Source organism: Sminthopsis crassicaudata, chromosome 1 (genome assembly GCF_048593235.1).
Source record: "Sminthopsis crassicaudata isolate SCR6 chromosome 1, ASM4859323v1, whole genome shotgun sequence".
Classification (NCBI taxonomy): Eukaryota; Metazoa; Chordata; class Mammalia; order Dasyuromorphia; family Dasyuridae; genus Sminthopsis; species Sminthopsis crassicaudata.
In genome coordinates this window covers 524,043,847-524,065,189 of record NC_133617.1, presented here as the reverse complement: position 1 = coordinate 524,065,189, position 21,343 = coordinate 524,043,847, and the positions used below count along the sequence as shown (strand labels likewise).

Here is a 21,343-nt window from a genome sequence, read left to right as displayed (position 1 = left end):
CGAGCCGGCCTTCTCAGCCAACTTGGCCACTCACTGCTTCCACGATTTCCCAGCACTCGGGAGTGCTTGGAGATCCGAGCGCAGCCATGCTGGCTCCCGGGTGCGCTGTGGGGGGTTTTATTGATGTTGGGGGAAGGGAGGAGAGAGGAGGCCGGAGGAAGGGAGAAGAGCAGCTTCCGGCCACCGGCACCTGGAAGCCCCCCAGATTTCTGAGTCATTTGATCCCCAAGCTAACCCTTCTGTCCTGGGTTCTCCTGTCCACAATCCCTTATTCACACTCTCCTCCTCTTTCCCCACACAGGTTCCCTATGGGCAGAATGTATGTGAAGCCTGTGCGTGCCAACTTGTCCTGCTGGCTCATCGCTGGGGAGTCGGGCATCTGAGCTCCGGGTCCGAGGAGCAGGAAAGGAGGAGGGGGAGAGAAGATCGTCTTCGGCCTCTGGGAAGTTCCCCCTCCTTCCCCTAGTTTAAATCTGCTCCCACACCAGCCGCCCCTTCCTCCTGTCCTCACTTGACCAGTGTGTGTGCCCCTGGCACAGCCATGGCGTATTCTCAGGTGCAGTGCTTGGACGACAGCCACGTGAATTGGCGTTCTAGCGAATCTAAACCCGAATTCTTCTATAGTGAGGGGCAGAGGTTGGCCCTGGAAGCCCTGGTGGCTGAGGGCCCCGATGCCTTCTATGAAGTTCTCAAGAAGGAGAATATTCGGGACTTCTTGTCGGAGCTGGAGCTCAAGAAAATCCTGGAGACGATTGAAGTATATGACCCGGGGTCTGAGGATCCCCGGGAACAAAGAGGTCTCAGTGAGGGCTCTGGGCCTAATGATAAAGAAGAGGATGGAGAGGGAGGTGGTGATGCTGATGCTGATCTGGTTCCTTCCTTGGAGTACTGGCCACAGAAATCAGACCGTTCTATCCCACAGCTGGACCTTGGCTGGCCTGATACCATTGCCTATCGTGGGGTGACCCGTGCCAGTGTGTATATGCAACCTCCCATTGATGGACAAGCCCACATCAAGGAGGTGGTCCGGAAGATGATCAACCAGGCACAGAAGGTGAAAAGGGATGGGGAATCCTGAGGGTGAGAGAGAGAATAATAGCTAACATGTATGTAGGCTTTGAAGTTTACAAAGGGCTTTACAGATATCTCATTTGATCTTTATAACTGTGGGGGATAGGTGCTATTTTGCCCCATTTTACAGGTGAGGAAATTAAGGCACATAGCAATAAAATGACTTGCCCAGGACCACACAACTACTTGAAGTTTCTGACTCTTGTCCTAGGACTATTCACTTTGCCACCTAGCTGCCTTTCAGAAAAGATAGGAATCCTGGATTTATTTATTTGTTTGTTTGTTTGTTTGGTTGTTTTTTTTTTATTTTTTTTTATTTTTAGTTTATTGTATGTCAATGAGAAAATGTTTCCCATAGAGGTCAGAAGACAGCAGGACATCCCCTTAAGCTTTAGGACACTGAAAGAAGGAAAGACACAATGATCTTCTAGACTGAGGGAATACTTGGTAATCAGACAAAAAAGATGGAGAATCAAATTATCTTTGAACTAACTATTTTCGACTGTTAGCTACTCCCCTTTTGCATTAAGATGCCTGGGATGCCTTTTCAAATATTTTTGTTAATTCATATCAGCTTTCTTTTCCTTTCCAAAAAGGCTTCCTGAGGGAAGAATTCAGTAGCTGGACATATTTTGCCTTTGGGCAGCATGTGTGTATGTGTGTGTGTTTTTCTCTATGACATAGTGAATAGTAAGAAAGATCCTACCTACGCAGATGAGTGTTTGATGAGACCAGGGTGGGCGTGGGTATGATTCAGATCATGGGAAGGTTTGGATAATGATTCGGGGCCAGAAATTTCCCTACTATGCCCCTAAGCATGTGATTTAGATACTAGAAGACAGTTAAAAAAGAGATAAAAAGATACTGTGGTCTTAGAAAAATTTATGGGCTAAGGGATTGGGAGATCTAAAGTTCAAGTTCACACATTGTCTGTGCAATCTGAGGAAGTCACTTGACTTCTCTGGTCCTTCATTTCTGCTTGGGTAAACTTTAAGATCTGGAATAGATTACCTGAGTCTACTTTTGGATCCAGGTTATTTAGTGCTGATTTGGCATGAGCAGGCTAATGTTTTATTGCTGAATTGAGTACTGGACAAAGATAGTGAATTGCTAAGTAGGAAGATGGCAAAAGATGGTTAGGCTGACTCTTTGTAGAAGCTTAGAGTTAAAAGAAACCTCAAAGATAATTTGGCTCCACCTCTGCAGGCAGGGAGGTGAAACATGAGCCAGATTTAGCTTCCCTTCAATTTACTTACACTATCCATCTCAAAACACAAATTCCTTCAGTTGAGCCCTGAGTTTTTTGTTTTATTTTTAGCTCTCTCAGAGGATATTAAGTAGTTTCCAGAGCCTGCCTCACACTTGTGTATGTGTCTGTGTGTGTGTGTGCTAGCTCGTGTGCTCAACATTGTCCTTAAGATATTAAACACGACAATCCACTTAAAACAGGTCTTGCTTCAGCCTTGCCTGGATGGCTGTAAATGAGCTGCTATTTTGATCACATTTACATGTAGTCATAAGAATGAGAGCCTCCAGATCCCTTCAGGATCATTCAGTCTACTCCCTTTATTTTTACAAATGAGCAAACTGAGGTCCAAAAATGGTCACACAGGTACAAAGTGGCAAAATGGGGTTTTGAACCCAGATTTCCTTCTTCCAAATCCAATACTCTCTCTCATCTACATACATCCTGGTGCTTCTTAGAGATTGGTGTCATCCTAAGCATAGAACTCTAATGCCTCTTAGGCTGAATTCACTAATAAACCATTTTTGGGTCAAGGGCCAATGAATTTACTCAGGGGTGAAAGTTGGTATGTTTTTGGTCTAAAAATTGGGGGAAGAGTAGCGCAAAGCTGAACTCTGTTGTGCTGGCATCTTTTTTGGTTGATTGAGAGTTAGACTGGGAATAATCCCTGGATAGACCTGTGACTGAGGGGCAGGGCGAAGAATAGCATGAGCAGATGAGAAAAGGATTCTCTGCCTCAAGTTTGTGTTTGCTGTGGCCCAGGCTTTTCAGTTCTTTCTGTTTTGATTTGGGAGAAAGGAATAGAGAATCTGGAGCATAGACTCTGGAAGAATTCATCTCTCCCTTGTCATTGAAGGGCAGCCTAAAAGTCCAAAGGCTTCTCTCAGCAAAACTGACCTGTTTGGTGTTTTACATCAACCTCTTCTCCTTGGAGCCCCATAAAAAAAGAAGTTTGGTTTCCATCAAAAAGAAGAAGAAGAAGAAAGAAAAAGAAAAAAGCTTGGTTTTGCCCCCTTCTCCTTATGAATATTAAAAGCCTTTCCTCCCTTTTCTTCCTCCCTTTTCTTCCTCCCCCCAAAATAAGGAAGAAATGAGAAATTGTCTCTCTTAACTTGGAATTCTGAATTAAAGAAGGGAAGGGAAATATTGTTGTATTAGGCTCTAGGCAGAGGAGAAAGTGCATGCTGATTATGACTTCTAAGAAACCTTCCAGTTCCATTATTCTGTGAATTCATTTGGACTATGCTGATAGTCTCCAATCCTAATTCCATTGTTATTTTTAGCTCTAATTTATAATAGCAAAGCCAGATCTAGAAGAAACTCTGAGCTGGCTAAAAGGTATTGGAGTAGGTACTGCTAGTACCTCTTCTGGTTTGTGATCAATTGGATGGTTATAGAATCAGTTTTGGACCTGAAGGAGACCCTAGAAGTCATCTAGTCTGACTCCCATTCTCCCCCCAATTTTATAGATAAGAAAGTTACTAATAGATACTTATAGTTACTAATAGAGTTGGGATTCAAAGCTCAAATTCTCTGACTTCAAATCCAGCATTTTCAATGATCTATGCTGCCTTCCTTCTAGGACCCCTATAGGGTATTACTCAGATTCAAAATGACCAGGATAATTTTCTACCAAATCTAATAATCAAGGGGTGATCCGACTTGGAAATTCCACACCTGAATCCTTTAAAGGACAGGTTAGGAAACTAGGGGCCTCTTCTCTCAGCTATTAGTGATTCAGTGGCCAAGGAAAAATAGAACTATAAAGTCAAGCTGCAAACTCAGCTTTGGGAATTGAATTCAGAGTCCTAGTCTGTCTCAGACAGACAGACACATGGATGATGGAGCTAGATAGAGGAAGCTGAGGCCTGTGGGAGGCTATCTTGGTAGCCAATTTTCCAGATGACAACTTAGTTCTGTTCCACCCCACTAATCAGAGTAGTTGTAACTTGGCTGGCATTAATACCAGGCTCCAGAGAAGTGACTGGTATCTAGCCTTTGTGTGGGTAAGACAAGTTAACTAAGATTAAAATTGTCTCCAGACATGGAGGGGGGTCAGGTAGGCCATTCAAGAGTCTGTTGGCCGAGAACATGAAACTTATAAGGGTACATCACTCAGTAATATGGCTAAGAAAAGATGTGCTCAAAATTTGTCAGCATACCTTGCTGGTCAGCAAGTAGTGTGATAGTTAGGAACTATGTTGCACTATCCTCCCTTCCTAGGAACTACCCCCCCCCCCCAAGCATCTATAAGTGGAAGTGTGCATTGCTTTTCCCACCAAGCTATGAGGGCTGGTCCCAGGATTTGGTGATTGTCAGTGGAAAGGTGCTGCAAGGTCCAGAGACGCTGACGAATGCTGACAGGGTACATTCCCATGGGGCTCTGGGTATTTGCCAGAACCCTGAAGCTGACGTCCTACCTCCTGACATGCTCTTTGGTTCTTATCTCTTCTCCTCAGTTTGGTTTCCATCATCTGAATCATCAGGTCTTAGCCTCACCCTCCTCCCCACACCCAGTATTCCCTTAATTAGCAGAAGAACTCAGGATACTGGGTACATCTAAGTTAAGAAGGTCCCCTCACGATGTTCTGGATCCTAGTATATCATTGGGACTAGCGGTGCATATGTATGTTTGTTTCCAGGTTCTAGTGGATCTTTACCTTACTCACCCTTGCTAATTCAAGTGAGTGGTTCACTTTTCTCCCTCAATGTCTGTGTCTAGATGAGTTGCTGCTGCTTAGGGGGGCAAGGGAGTGGAGGGGTGATGATTCATGCCTCTGAGTAGTTCAAGTGTGTCCTGATACTTCTTCACCCTATCAGTAGTAGAGCTAAGCCATCCCTCCTAGGTTCCCCTTTTTCTTCCCTTCTCCATTTAGTCCTTCTATGAATAGGGATGTGATATAACTGAGACTCGTTGCTAACCCTAACAAGGAGGAGGAAAAGTGGACTCCACTAGGAACTACTGTGGGTCCTTTCCCATCAAGAAGGCTGGTAGCTATCTGAGGAGAATGAATTTTGTTTTTTTTTTTTTTCTTTTTGTTTTTTTTTTAAATAGAAGACCATGGATCAGGAAACATAAGTCTCTGTCACTAATTTACTGTGTGACTGTGGACAAATCACTTTATCTCTCAGGACTTCAGTGTCTTCTGGACATTGAAGAGGTTGGATTAGATGCTTTACTAAATAACGTCTAGTTCTAATATTCTTTGACTTTAAGTCTCTGTCACTAATTTACTGTGTGACTGTGGACAAATCACTTTATCTCTCAGGACTTCAGTGTCTTCTGGACATTGAAGAGGTTGGATTAGATGCTTTACTAAATAACGTCTAGTTCTAATATTCTTTGACTTTTCCATAGTGAGAGAAGCCTTGGATATTTTGAATGTTTAGATGACTGAATTTTTATGTCTGCTCAGAGTTGGAATTGGGATGGGGGCACAGAGCCACTGCTATTCCTTCTGGGTGAAGGCTATCAGTACTTAGTTCTAGGGTATTTGGTCTTAGATTTTAACTCTTTTTTCCTACCATAGTCTCCCCTCATTTCCCCACCACTTTTCCCTACCATCTTGCCCCACCTTTCCTTTAGGAGCCTGTGATTATGAAATCATGATTTATCAGGGAAAAACCAGTTGGATTTTTACCTACAGCAGCTGGAAATTCCAGCAGCATGGGGTGACATCCCCATACTAAGTGGCGTGTTATTTCATGTTGGAAAACAACAGAGCCTTACTGAGAAGTTCCAGCTTCCTCAGAGCCTCAAGTAGATGTGGGTTCATGGCTGTAAGAACTTTGAAAATGAATTTCAGCAACAGGGCTGATGGCTGGACCAGCTACAGAAGAGATTCGTACTCAGCTGAGAAAGTTGAAGGCAGAAGAATTGCCTTATATTCCCTCACTTAACAAAGATTTACCTTAAGGGGAAAGAGAAAAAAATGAAGAGGACAATACATTCTGCCCTTTGGGAGCTTACAGAATATTTGGACAAGATCAGATATTTCTAGCTTCTAGTGACCTGTTCAGAGAAAGGTTTCCTGACAATATTCATTATTATTCCACCTACCAATTATCTGAGTTTCTTCCATCATAAACCTGTAAGCTGAATGATCCTCAGTTTAGCCCACTAACCAATCAACACCTACAGGCACAGCCCAACATCATTTCGTCCCAATCAATGCCATTTCACAATACTTTTTGACGTACATCATAACTGAAACAGTGAAAGGTTATTTGGCTTATTGCCTAAAACATGTCAGTCAGTAAAAGTTTGATTCTCCCCCTATACTTAACCAAACACAGTAATTGTTTCCCCCAAGCATACAGTTCCACTCAATATTGTTTCCATGTAGCTCACTGCCCTTGTAACGTTGTTTCACTTGACATTGTTTATATTTATGGAATTTATTTATGTTTATTTTAAGGATTGCCTTTTTATTTGAGTTCTTATTGTGCCATGCATTTTTCCCAGTGCTTCAGAGGGTAACAAAAGAAACAACTATCTCCCCTCAGGAAGCTAACAGGAAGTAAAGGAAAAAAAATCAGAGAAAATAAGATCTATGTGGGTTTTTAGAATCATTCTCCATTTGACCCTCCCAGAGGAAGGGTCCCTGATAATATCCATTTCATCAGTCAAATTTTTGCTTCAGAATGTTGTATTTCTAATGTTATAAAATGTAAGTTGTATTAGCCTCCAACCAGTCCACCACCAGCTGATACCCACTGACACAGCATATGTCAGAAGGTCTCAACAAATGCCATTGGGGCATATATGATAACAATGCTAAGTAGAATGGTACAGACTCTGATGCAGTTGTTGGAGATCATTTGGAATGAGAGGAGCTGGGTTTGAATCCTATCTCTGAGACTTTGGGTCAATCATAAGGGCTTGTTTTCTGATCTGTAAAATGAAAGGGTTGCAGCATGGGATCTTTATGATTCTTGTTCTGTTTATAGCTCTCTGATATTGCCATGTGACTTTAGATAGGAAAGAGATCATTTTAGGCTAGGTTGATAAAGGAGGTGGGACTAGGTTTTGAAGAAAAGGAAGGTTTTTCAGATGAAGAGGAGGGGAGTAAGCAATGATTCAGAGACAGAAATTCAGATAGAAACATGCTCATTTCCTCTTGTCTTGCCTAGTTTTCTAAAAGGATTCCCCACTCTGGCCCAAAATGTTGACTCTGAAATCTTCACACCGCTCCTTCCTCCACCCCATGGCAATTACTTCCCTTTTCCCAATCTTGTGGAGAGGAATGTTGACTTCTCTTTAAGAGAATAACCTCAGAGGCTTTTACAAAGCAGCCCTTAGTCCTGCCTTAGAACTCAGCCTCATGGTGGCTTTCATTGTGTGATTGCTTAATTAAAGTGAGTGTGCATGTGCCACTACAAAAGCTTAGGCCTAGTCTTTCATTTGAGGACAGTCAATTTAGCTTACTAATGCTTCCCCTCCCAACAAAGATCAACTAAGCAAAGACAATTGATCTGGGATTATAGATGGGTTTTATTGGCAGGCCTTAACAGATCTCTGAGCTTCCTGTCCTAGTGGTATTTGTCCTGACTGAAGCTATAGCTGAAGTCTGTGGTCCTTTAACATTGGTTATCACCAGAAAGCCTATTGTTACTTAAGATGGAAGGGAACTAGGCCCCTGCATTGTGGCACAGTGAAAAGAATACTGGATTTGGAGTCAGAAAATGATTCAGGGCCCATTTCTGCTACTTACTGCCTATATGGCTTCTGTTTCCTAATTTGTAAAAATTAGAATCCCTCCAGCTCTGAACCTGTGACCTGGAGAGAAAATTGTACTAGCCAAAATTCTGATGACTTTATTCTGGTAATGAGTTGCTCCCTGATCCTGGTGCCCCCTAGAGAGCATTTGGGGAGCTGGGAAAGCAAGATGTCTGTAAGCCAGCTGTTTGTAGGAAAAACAAGTCCTACACCCTTAGGACTTTTAGGTCTTTGAGGGTGTGTACATGTGTGTCTTATGCTGTGATTTTTGTCACTTTAGTACTTCCTGTTTGGTTGGCTGTTATCTTTTGTTCGAAGAGAAGCAAAATAACATCATTATGTTAGAGTCAAATTACAGTGTGTCCCATTGTAGCTGATCAGATCAATATGAGCTCAGAATGCTCTGCCATCGGTCAGACATAAATAGTCCATATAAACATTTGGGAGTAGATTTTCTAATTTTGTGCATCTTGCATTTCCTTTGGGCTAATTCAGTTCTACTTTACAGATGCAATTCTACTTCCAGTCCAATCCTAGCTAGTAACCTGGAACGTTGAAAGTTTAAGTGACTTGCCCATGATCGCAGGGCTAATATACATTGCAAATTTGATTTACCTTCCATGCCAGTTTTTCTTGACTCCAAAAGCTCTCTTTCCCTAATTTTCTATTACTCTGTCCCTAAGGCTCTTAAAATTAAGAAGAATGGCACTCATTTGATCAACTCTTGTCAACCCAACCTTGATGCCAGGGTATTAGTGTCTCTGATCAAGTGCTGGAATGGGCATGGGGTGGGGTGGGGACAGAGAAACTGTTCCCCAATAAGGACTTGTAAGTGGGAAGCAGCCAGGAGAGGCACACAATTCAAGAGCATGACGACCTGATCAGTTGTGTACAGGCCAACAAGAAATACTTGATGTAAACCTCTCTCTGGAGCCTTTCTTCCATTTCCAGCCATCTTTCCAGGTTCACTCAATAAATATAAATTTGGAAAACTAGGAAATATAGATTGTAGAACTCCACCCCTCCAAGATCAGCCTGTGCTTTCCTAAATAGTGACATTTCTGTAGAGGGCTGGAACTCTGGAGAAGTATACTTGAAACAAGGTGTTAACTCAATGGAATTGGTTCACACATATACTTAGTACTTAAAAGGGTGATGTAATGGTTTTCTAATTTACACATATTCAGTATGCTGTAATGATGTAATTGTACTAAGGTACATAAGGGCTAATAAGAACTTTGACCATCCTTTTGGTGGCTCTCCTGCCTCCTGCACTAAGATAAAGGCTGATCCTGAGGTCCTTCAGGAAGCTAGCTCAGACATCACACATTTCTACCTACTTCATGGTCCCTGCCCTAATTGAACAGATTAGAAAGGATCTTAAAAATTAATTTAAGGTTTTGTTTGATAGTGACTGAAAATGCTAGATGTGCTAGGGGATTTATATTTTAAGAAGAGAAATCTGAAAAACTCAAAATCTTAGAATTATTGAATCTTAGAGGTCATTTGGGGACTGTTAGATGGCTTAGTAGATAGAGATAGATTTAAGCTCAAATTCTGCTTAAGACATTTGCTAACTGTGTGAACATGGGCAAGTTATTTAATATTTCTTTGCTTCAATCTACTGGAGATAGAAATGGTAAAGCATTCCAGTATCTTTACCAAGAAAACTCTTTGAACAATATTGACCTATAGTGGTTCATGGGGTCACAAAGAATCAGACACAAGTGAATAAGAGGTCTTTTAGTTCAAAATTTCTTAAACTGTGGGTTGTGATCCCATATGGTATCTTTTAACTGAATGTGGGCTTTGGAAATTATGATTTATTATCAGTAAATATTTGATTTGTATACATACTTATATGTCCAGGATTACTTAGAAAATTTTTTGAATGAAAAGGGCTTGCAAGTAGAAGAAATTTAAGAAGTTCTGATTAGTCCATCTTTCCATTACACATATGGAACCCTTCTAAGATGATGCTAACAGGTAGTTTATTCAGTCTGTGCTTTAAAAATCAACTTTGAAGAGTTTGCTGTCCCCTAAGACAACTTAGCCTATTCTGAGGCAGCTCTCTAATTGCTACAACATTTTCCTCCTCATATTGAAATGAAATATGCCTTCTTATAACTCAGATACTGGTCCCAATCCTAGTCCCTATATCTATACAGAATAAATTCGCTTCTCCTTTGAAGATAGTTATTAAGTCCCCTGGCCCCTTCAAGTCTTCTCTTCTCCAGGTTAAAAAAACCTTCTAAAATAATTTCAGGTTACTGTGTCTAGCAGAAAAAAAAAGGAGATTTGTGGGACAAGAAATCCAGTCTAGCCTTCCTCAGATCACATTATACAAAGTTTCCTACCTGACCAGTTTTAATAAAATTAGGCTAGTTTTCCATTTTTCTGACATTAATCAAAATGTTTTGAGCTAGAAGAAACCTTAGAATTCTTTTAGTCCAATTCCCTTATTTTATAGATGAAGAAACTCTTTGACCCAAGTCACAAAGATAGTAAGTAGAAAGGCAGGGATTTGAACCTACATCCTCTGCTTCTAAAGCCTTTGCTCATCCACTGCACCATTAGCTTCTAGTTTCCTATATACAAGATGGATTTCCCTTCTTTTTTATAGAAAACATGCTCTTAAGAGTTACCTCAGAATGCAGGTTCTCCAGTTAAATAGAACTTGAGAGGTACCTCTCCCACTGAGATAATGAAAGGGTTTCAGGGGTGCGGTTAGGCCAGTGGCAAAGATGAGAGAGGACCAGATAGGAAATCCCACTCAAGTCAGTTATTTACAAGTTAACTTCCTGTTTCGCCCATTAGCAAGAAGACAGATTTCTGGATTTCTGCATTAACTTAAACAACCAATCCTTCTTGGGAAACAGGAAGTCTAATAATTATTAGCCAAAAGAAGAATGGAGGTCTTCAGGCAAAAGTTGAATGATGACTTATTAAGGTGGCTATAGAGAGATTCCTATTAAGGACAGACTGGCTTAGATGACTTTTGGGCTTATAGCCAACCCTTGAGATTCTGTGGTACTAACACATAGACAGTAGGATATAGTGAATAAGTATTGGACTCAAGGTCAAGAAATCTGTTTTTTTGTGTGTGTGTCTAGTACATAGTAAATTCTTAATAAATGTTTGTTGACTGTCAGTTCCAGATACTAACTGAGAAAGTTACTTAATCAGCCTCAGTTTCCTCATATGTAAAAGAGAGATAATAATTTATACTGTATTTCATTGGGTTATTATGAAGAGTTGCTTAAATGTGAGTTATTATGATTATTAGTACCATAACTTAATGCTCATAATATCCTTTAACACCAATGTAAATTTAGCTACAACCTTTTCAGGGCAGGGTGGAGTAGAGGAAGAGTCAACATTTACTTAAGATATACACCAGCCACAGGCCCTCCAAGATTTTAACTATGTATATGATGTGGGTTGCTTTTTGGACTGTATAATGAGTATGTACCAAGGAGTCTCTGTACAGAACAATCCAGGGCAGCAGCTTCATTAAACAGTTTGCCCTTGTTTGGGCAGCCATTTTTACCTTTCCATGTAAGTGCTTCACTTATAGCAGCCATTTACATCAACAGATGTAAGAGCCTGAGCCAGGAATTCTTCCATTGTAGGAGGGTGGAACCTAGTCCTTAAGGGGCTAGTAGGTTGAGATACACCTGTTTGCTGCCTGTGTCAGTAACTCCAAGCTCATTCCACCCATAAAGCCTGGCTGTTGTAAGGTTGTCCATGGTAGTTGGAGTGAAAATACTTCCAAGTTTATGACTCCTAGTCAGATGGGATCCTTCAGAAGAGGTTGCCTTGCCTTCCAAGATCTCTAATCCCCTCCTTGCCTCTGCATTTTTGCCTGATGACCTTTCCCCAAGGTTAACTCTGCTGTCAATCACTGTCCCTTGCCTTATCTGGTGGCTGGCTATTTTTAAAGAAACTCAGAACATTTCACAGATTGGTTGCTTTCATTATTTAGTATTCTTATTCTATACTGAGCGAACACTGCTATATATCTCAGAATCAGAGACTAAAATTTGCTTATTTTCCCCTTTACATTCCTCCACTGAATAAGTGGCTCAGAACCCATGTCAGCTGATGTCTAATCCCACAAGTTATGTCAAGTCCACAGGGTGAATTTAACAATAACAAAGTACAATCTTTGGGCAGATCATTATTATTATTTTCGTCATCATCATTACTACTGCTAATAGCTAATATTCATATAGCAATTTAAGGTTTGCAAAGCACTTTATATGTTGCCTCATTTTATCCAACCACAGACTATGGAATAGGTGCTGTTATTATATTCATTTTACAGATGAAGGAACTGAGGCTAAAAGAATCATAGCAGGTAAAGTGTTGGAGGGAGAGTTCAAACTCAGATTTTTTGGATTCCAAGTCTAGCACTCTTTCCATTATGCTGTCTAGTGCCTTCATAGTCCTAATGGTGTTCAATAATTAGGCAGCTGCTTTTATTATTAGTTTTTAATGAAAATTCAATCTTAGTCCCAAGAAGGTAGGTGAAGTTTTTAGAAATATTCTAATTTGGGCTTTTTGGTTAAGGTCTCAATCATGGATTCCAGTTTTAAAATGGGTGGAAGGGAAAGTATATATTTAGTTTTTGAAGAACTTAGTCCTATTGGGAGGCAAACTTTCCAGCATCCTCCCCCACCTCCTCAAAAAAAAAGAAAGGTGGAACACAGGCCTATTCTCTGCAGGCTCATGCCAACTGTTCTAACTGTTAGATTAGCATTTCTTGTTTTGTGCATCTTGGGTGGATGAATTGCTTTATGAAGATGGGGGTGGGGTAAACTGGTTTGGGAAGTGACTGAAGAGTGGAGCCTTCTTTTGTGCTGACTGTAGCAGAGCTGTTAGCACCTCCCACAACACCCAGCTTCTTCTGTCACTCATCCTGGAAAAATCGCAGAAGCTGCTTCAATGAGTATGTTTCTATAACCCCAGCCAGACATTGTCTTGTTAATCCTTCTGACGCCACAGAGAGGGAGAGAGATTCCAATGTAGCATCAGGTTGGTGAGGAAACTGAGGCAGGGTGCGTGGATCTAAGTCCTGATAGTTTAATAGCTTAGCACAATGCCTGGCAGACAGTAATTGCTTAACAAATGTCTCTTGACTGACTGGAAGTTGTCCCAGCCCTGTAGTGGTACTATCTTCTTTTCTCTGGGAGTAAGACTCCCTAGGAAGTCTAACTGGAGGAACAAAGATGTCAATTATGCATTCACTGTGCTAGTTGTCTCCACTGACCTGATAGTTTTGGGCTGGGGGCATTTCTTCTCTGTTCCACTGTCCATAAAGATATGATCTCTTTATTCAGGAATTCAAGGGGGGAAGGGAGGAGGTAACTAGAATAAAACCCAGAATTTTTTATTTAATAATTTAAAAATAGCATCTTTGTAGCTTCTTAAGGGTTTCAAAGCATTTTACACACATTAACTCATTTGAGCCCCACCACAACTTTATGAAGTTGGTAAGACAGGCATTCTTAATCCCTTGTTATTGATGGGGAAACAGGCTCAAGTTAAAGTGACTTGTCACAGTCAAGTGGGAAACTAGATATTCCTGACTCTAAGTCCAGAACTTAGTCCACTATATTCCCACAGTTTATTTATTCATCACTAAACTAGGTTCAATTTCCTTCGAATTTTGTGTGTGTTATAAAAGGGAGAGAGATTCTTTACATACAAAGTAAAATAACTAAATTCTTTTCATTGCTGGGATAAAGAGGAGAGCATGTTTGTTTAACAAGATCAAAGGACTATGCATCCATGAATATAAAAGAGATGTATATGTAACAGTGATATCAGTCCAGAATCAGATCTGGTAGGAACCTCAGAAATTACTACCTCAAACTCTTAATTGTATAGCAGACTTCCCCACAAGGTCCCTTATTTCCTAGCAAGTTGTTTTTTTTTTTTTTCTTCTTTTTTAAACTAAGGTAAAATGCCTCCATGCAGCTTCTTCCCATTGTTCATGGGATTTAGAGCTGGAAGGAATCTTAGAAAGTTCTGATCTCTGGGTCTAAGCAAAACATATTGAATCTATGGTGGATTCATGGTGGAAAAAGTGCTGAATTTAGAGCTGGAAGGAATCTTAGAAAGTTCTGATCTCTGGGTCTAAGCAAAATATATTGAATCCATGGTGGATTCATGGTGGAAAAAGTGCTGAATTTGGATTCAGAAGACTTGGACTTGAATCCTGCCTTTACTATTTACTTCCTAAATGATGTCTTTATTGTTGAGGCTCTCAGTATCGTCATCTATAAAATGAGAAGCTCGGGGAAAACAGCAAAAGTTCCTTTCCAGTTTAGTTATCTGAGGACAGCTAATGTGTATTCTCTACTCTTTTCTCTGGCAAAACATCCCATTTCTTTAAACTAATCTTCATACATGATGGTTTCTCATCTAGTCATCCTCCTCTAGATGTGTTTTAGCATGTAAATATTGTACCCAGAATATGGAATACAGAAATGGAATAATCAGAGTAGAAACTTCTCTTCTTTGGTATATTTGGCTCCTATTAATATGGCCTAGGATATTACATCTTTGGGTGGGAGGAAGGTGGGTCAACATACCACATAAAAGCACTGAAGTTCTAAAGCTTTCAAATGTGCTGTTCTCTAACAACACGGTCCCTGTCTTATGTTGTTGACTTTATTTGAATCCAAGTATGGGCCTTTATATTTCTTCCTACTAAAGTTCCATCTTTTTTAGATTTGTTCTATTATTCTCTCTTGTTAGTATCTTTTCAGACCCCATTATTTCATGTAATCAAGGCTTTATTGTGTCTACTTTTTATGTGGAAAGTACTGTGCTAGGAGTGGGAGATACAAAGATAACTTCTGTCTTCAGGAAACTGCTATTGGGGGGACATGTTCAAAATAAATACAATAAAATTACCATGTAAATTTTATGAAGGGAGTATATTAGCATCTGAGGGATGAGCAGGAACAGCTTTAGGTAGAAGGTGATACTTGAGCAGGGTTTTGCAGGAAACTCAGATTTCCAGAGACAAAGATGAGAAGGAAGTACATTTTAGGCATGATAGGCAGCCAAAACAGAGGCGGAAGAATAGAAGATGAAGCCTCCTGAGTGAGGAAGGCTAGCAAGAAGGCTACTTTGGCTGAACTATAAACTGCAGGAAAGGGAGTCATGTATAAAGCTGGAGATGCCATAACTATGCCTTCTAACTTTCATTTAAAAATTGATTTTATATATATACTAATATCAGTGAGATAACAGATCCTACAGTCTATTTTTCTTATCAGGATGTTCCCATTGTTCCTTCTACCCAGCTTACCTATTGAAATTCTGCCCATCCTTCAAGACTCCTCAAGTTTTCTCTGATCTCTCTAGGGCAGTGATTTCTTTTTTCCTTTTCAAAATTACTGTAATATTCTATGCTTGATATGTACTACTTATGGCTTAGTATTATTGACACTTGTTTCTTGTGCATGAGACCTGTATTCTATTCTAGATTGTAAGCACTGCTGAGGTCAGAGACTGCCTTTTAATCTTGTCTGAAATTCTGTGATTCTTTGTCCCAAGCATCTACTACAAAAGTAGGTTACTTGGCAAATAGCTTTGGTGTGATATACTTACATAAAGTAGTCATCATTAATAACAAATTTTGTTTAAGTAGCATTTTACCCTGAAGTCAGGAGGACTTGAATTCAAATCTGGCTTCAGGTACTTAACACTTCCTAAGAACTTTACCATGATTATCTCATTTGATCCTCACAGCAACTCTATAAGGTAGATGCTCTTGTTATCCTCATTTTACAGTTGAGGAAAGAGGCTGAGTCCTTTGCCCAGGATCACACAAGGAGTAAATATCTGTTATTTACAGGAATAAGTCCTGTAATTAGGGGAATCAGGTCTTGCTGACACTAGGCCAGGATTCTATTGATCTTGCCTACTACTGGCTTCTGTGGAATCTCTCATCTGGGACACAAATTCAGCATTTGTGACTTCTAGTCCACTATTCTTTGCACTATAAAATGCTGCCTCCCTTTAACTTCTATGTCTACAGACTCACTGGTTAAAGAGTGAGGACTTCAGTCCTAGACCTTTATGATAAACAACATCAGAAAGTAGGGAATTACTTTGGCTAATGCCCATATCTCTTCCTTGAGGAGTCATCTTTGGAGATTATTTTTTAAAGGATTTAGAGTAGGATTGAGTGTCCTATACCTTTTTTGGTAGAGCGATTTCATTGATATCTGTGATTTTCTACACAATCTCTGTTTGCCTTAACCCACTAGAACAACAACACAGCAAAAATAACCCAGCAACAACACAGAAAAATAGTAGGTGGGTCTAAGAAAGAACTTTGAACAAGGTAACTTCATTTAGCAATAGGGCTTATAATTGTAAAGAATTTTATATCCTTGGTCATTGTAGGCACTTTAAAAATGCATCTTTAAAAGGCTTTTCACTGTCTGATTGGTGCAGTGAGTTGAGTTAGAGTCTTTTAGGGCTAAGATGGATTTGAGATCTAGCTATCCACCCTTGTGGATTTTTCCTTGCCCTGTCATTTAAATAAAACCCTGGCTTGCTTTCACCTTCAGATGGCAATGAGCCTGCAGGATAGAGTTAAGCATTAGGGGATTTTCAAAAGATTTTGATCCAACAGGCCTTCAACTAGGAAACTAAGCTGTTGTTACAGGTTTATAAAACCCAACCCATATGACTCGGAGAGAAGTCAGGCGATGTCCAGAAATGAAGCTTGGATCTCCTCACCTTCCTTTCTGGCAATGGACTGCTGTGCCAATGTTATTTTTTCGGCAGAGGGACAACTCACCATTGGGATTACACTGCTGTCTTCCTCCTTGAAGCTGGTCCTACTCCAGGCAATTAATTTCTCTATTTTTTATTAAGCACCTACTGTTTACAAATATCTATCTTGCATTTAGTTAGCATTTTAGCTCACTTTTTTCTCATCTCTTAAATGGAAATATTTCTCCCATCCATTTCCTAAGGATCTAAGTGCATAAAGCATATATTATAGACTGGGCTTTTGAGATGGACAGGTGCCAGGGATGCTCACTGGGTCATTAGAGACCAATTATGGGCTAACACCCTTGGGTGTGCACTGGCAATCCCTCCTACTTTGCTGAGTTTGGAGAGTTATCCTCAGTGTTCTGACAGTACTTGACTCAGATCAAGAGGGCCTTTAGTTACACCCAAAATCTCAAATGGCAACAAAAAAGTAGTACTGCTTGCTGGTTTCCCATGCCTGCTTTCTGAATGGGATGAAGATTAATAATGATAACAATATCATCTGCCCCTAGAACCACCCTGGGCTTTGATCGGATAGCTTTGGCCGTTTCTTGCCTCGATGCATTTCTTGGGCATCAATAATTCTGTGCTCCCCTCCCTTCCCTTCTTTGTGTGTTATCTTTCTATGGTAGAATGTAAACTACTTGAAGGTGAAGACTATCCTGCTTGTTAAAATTTTTATACCCAGTTGCTTAGCAACTATGTTCCTGGCCCATTTTTATTCCATCATGTCCAACTTTTTGTGACCCCATTTGGGGATTTCTTGGCAAAGATGCTGGAGTCGTTTGCCATTTTATTGTCCAGCTCATTTGCAGGTGAGGAAGTGAGGCAAACAGGGAATGTGACTTACCAGGGGTCACATAGCTATTAATTGTCTGAGGCCAGATTTGAACTCGGGAAGAGAAATTTTTCTGACTTTAGGCCCCATACTCTATTCACTGTGCCACCTAACTGCCCTCATCTGGCACATAATGTGTTTAATAAATATCTTTATCTCTATATATAATAATAAATGTTGGAATTTATATTGTAATTTAAGGTTTGCAAAGTACCTTCCGTATAATCTCATTTTATTCTTCTACATTGGAAGGGGTGCTATTATTATCTTCATTTTTCATATGAAGGCACTGAGATTAAGAGAGGTTGTTAGACTGGACTAATATGGCACAGCTAGTAAGTGACTTGAAGCAGAATTCAGTCATGATGATTATAATAAAAAAATCTCATATTTACATAGCACATAAGGTTTGCAATGGGCTTTTAATTTTTTAAACTACCCTTTACTTGTTAAGGTCCACTTCATTTGCTTGAGTTTGGAGCTATCCAAATCATTTCCTTTAGAGCCTAGATGATTTGTGAGACCTGACCTGTGTCATCATATACCTGAGGAGGACCCTTTATTTCTTAGTGGAGATTATCAGGGTAGCTATTAGGTTTGTCTGGAGCAGCTAGGTGGTACAGTGGATAAAGTACCAGACCTAGAGTCAGGAAGACTCATCTTCTTGAGTTTAAATCTGGCTGCAAATACTTACTATCCATCCCTTAACTTTATTTGCCTCATTTTCCTTATCTGTAAAATGAGCTGGAGAAAGAAATGGTAAAACTACTCCAGTATCTTTGCCAAGAAAACCCCAAATGGGGTCACAAAGAGTCAGGCATGACTGAACAACAACAAATTGGGGTTGTGAATTGAATTGGCTAGGTTCAGAAGGCCAGGGTCCTGCAGGATAAACGCAGAAGTTCTGAATTGTTCTTTTTAGCATTAGACTCTGCTCCATTTCACAGCTTTGGACTTCTATCCTTTCCAGGTGAATGAAAGAATGATAGTGGTATGTAAAAACATACTACTCACTTCTAGACTTCAGGCTTAGGGGAATCACCTTTATTCTTCTGCTTCTGGGAATGCACTGCTCCCTCCTGACAAGTGTCCCTGCTGAGAGCAGTTCATTCACCTAACAAACTTTTATTAAAGACCTACTATTTGCAAAACCTTATGTGAAAAGTTATATATATATACAAAGAGAAATAAAACATAGTCCCTAGCTTGGAGTTCAGTGGGGACAAGACATTCTTAATCAGTATCTTAAAAGAGCAGGTGTGTACTGAAACCCTTGATTCTCACTTGAAACATCAAACCAATAGTACCTAGATGGTACCTAGACAGTAGGCTGCTTTCAAAGGCAATGAGGTGGTATATTGCAGAGGTGTCAATCACAAAGCTCATATAGTCCCAACAAAATTAAAATGTAATTGGTAAATATGTAATAAAATAAATAAAAATAGATAACATTACCTTTTAAAACTAAGTCAGTATGCATCCCACAGAGGCCCTTAGGTACAGCTTAGCAACTCTATATTTGAGTTTAACAGTATTTGGTTAGTAGTTGCTGGATTTAAAGTCAGAAAGATCTGAATTCGAATCTTGTTCCACACACTGTCTTTGTTTCATGGATATTTCATCTCTTTCAATCTTGCTTTCCTCTTCTGTCAAATGGGGATAAAAACAGCACCTCCTCACAGGGTTATTTTAAGTATCATATGAAATAAAGCACTATATAAATGCTAGTTATTCTGCTAAGATATGACTTCCATAAAAGTGTATCAGTTACTGAACTAATGAAAAAGGTATAGCCCCTCCTCTGAAGGTCACATTTTGACTTTTCCCTTCCTGACCAATTTAATATAAGACTCTAAAAAGGAAAGGGGGAGAAAAAGGATAAAGAAATGAAAAATTTTGAACAGTAGAAAAGCTATCCAAAATCAGAATGGGTTACTGCTTTTGGGAGAGTGAGTTGTGATTGTGGGTGCTGTAGATGGATTCTTGATTTAGGGAAAGGTTAGACTAAAGGACCTTAGGGGTCACTTGTAGCTCTATAAGTGCTATGTATATGGAACAGGCCTAGAGGAATTCAGGGGAGGGGGAGAGTATCAAGAAAGATTTAATGAAAAAGGAACCCTCTGAGCTGGACCTTGAAGAAAAGGATAGTAGGTATGAATGAGAAGGGCAGCTAAATGGTGCAATGGATAGAGTACTGCATTGGAGTCCAGAAGACTCATCTTAATCGTGTTTGTCTCAGTTTTCTCATCTGAAAAATGAGCTGGAGAAGGAAATGGCAAACTCTCCAGTGTCTCTGCCAAGAAAACTCCAAATGGGGTCATGGCGAGACACTGAAAAACAACAGTGCATGGGGAGCAAAACATTGCATATAGAGGAAAAGGCACTAGTAAAAGTATAGAGATGGGAAGATGGAAAAGTGTATCTGAGGAACTTTTAGCAGTCCTGATGTATGAGAGCAGAGGATCTGCAGAGAAAGGACATAGGAGAGGAGGCTGTGGCTGTTCTCAGAGAAAGTAGTGAGTCATTCATCTAGAGGTGGCAATCACATGGGGCCAACCCAGGAACCAGGTTAAAATGTAATTAGGAAATATTTTTAAATAAATAAAAATATAATAGAACATGATAATATTAATATGTAGTTTTCTTAGTATGCAGCCCACACAGAGCCTTACATGTAGTTTAGTGGGCCCCTATTTCTACTTGAATTTGACATCACTGATCTAGACTGCCATGTCTAGCTTAGATGAGGAAATTCACTTTTTTTAATCATGAGAAGGGAAGATTAGCCTCTTGCACACCTCCCTCTAAGGTTCTTAAAATTGGGATCTCTGAACTTTTTCCACTTATTAAATTTATTTATTTTTAATACACATTGCTTTATGAATCATGTTGGGAGAGAAAAATCAAAGCAAAAAGGAAAAACCAGGGAAGATATATAAAAACAGGGAAAAAAAAAAAAAAAAGAAGTGAACATAGGATGTGTTGATTTACATTCAATCTCCATAGTTCTTCTTCTGGATGAAGATGACATTTTCTGCCCAAAAGTCTATTGGGATTGCACTGAGAAGAACCAAGTCTTTTATAGTTGATCATCGCACATTTTTGCTGCTGTTATTGTGTATAATGTATTCCTGGTTCTGCTTGTTTTGCTCAGCATTAGTTCATGTAAATCCAGGCCTTTTGTATAATCATCTTGTTCATCATTTTTTGTAGAACAATAATATTTCATTATCTTCATGTACCACAACTTGTTCAGCCATTTTCTTATTCATGGGCTTCTACTCATTTTCTGATTCTTTGCTACCACAAAAAGAACTGCTACAAACATTTTTATAGTGTGAGTCCTTTTCCCTCCTTTTTGATTTCCTTGGGATACAGACCAAGTAATGGCACTGCTGGGTCAAAGGGTAAATAGAGTTTTATAGCCCCTGATACATAGTTCCAAATTGCTCTTCAGAATGATTGGATCATTTTACAACTTCACCAGAAGGCATTATTCTCCTAGTTTTCCCACATCTACTCCAACATTTATCATTATCTTTTCCTGTCATCTTATCCAATCTGAGAGGTGTGAGGTGTTTTAATTTGCATTTCTCTAATCAATTTAGATTTAGAGCATTTTTTCATATGAATACAGATGGTTTTAATTTTGTCACCTGAAAAT

At 39.8% G+C, this 21,343-nt stretch overlaps 2 protein-coding genes across 3 annotated transcripts in view; one reads left to right on the top strand and one right to left on the bottom strand.

Moving 5' to 3' along the window:
* Positions 1-21,343, bottom strand: part of SLC5A10 (solute carrier family 5 member 10) — a 183,773-nt gene that overhangs the window by 46,073 nt on the left and 116,357 nt on the right. The window lies entirely within an intron of this gene.
* Positions 399-21,343, top strand: part of FAM83G (family with sequence similarity 83 member G) — a 56,282-nt gene continuing 35,337 nt past the window's right edge. For both annotated transcript variants that reach the window (XM_074281707.1, XM_074281705.1), the window contains exon 1: positions 399-1,054. In XM_074281707.1, the coding sequence (XP_074137808.1) occupies positions 542-1,054 (513 nt within the window). In that variant the 5' untranslated portion in view covers positions 399-541. The remainder of the gene's footprint in view (positions 1,055-21,343) is intronic.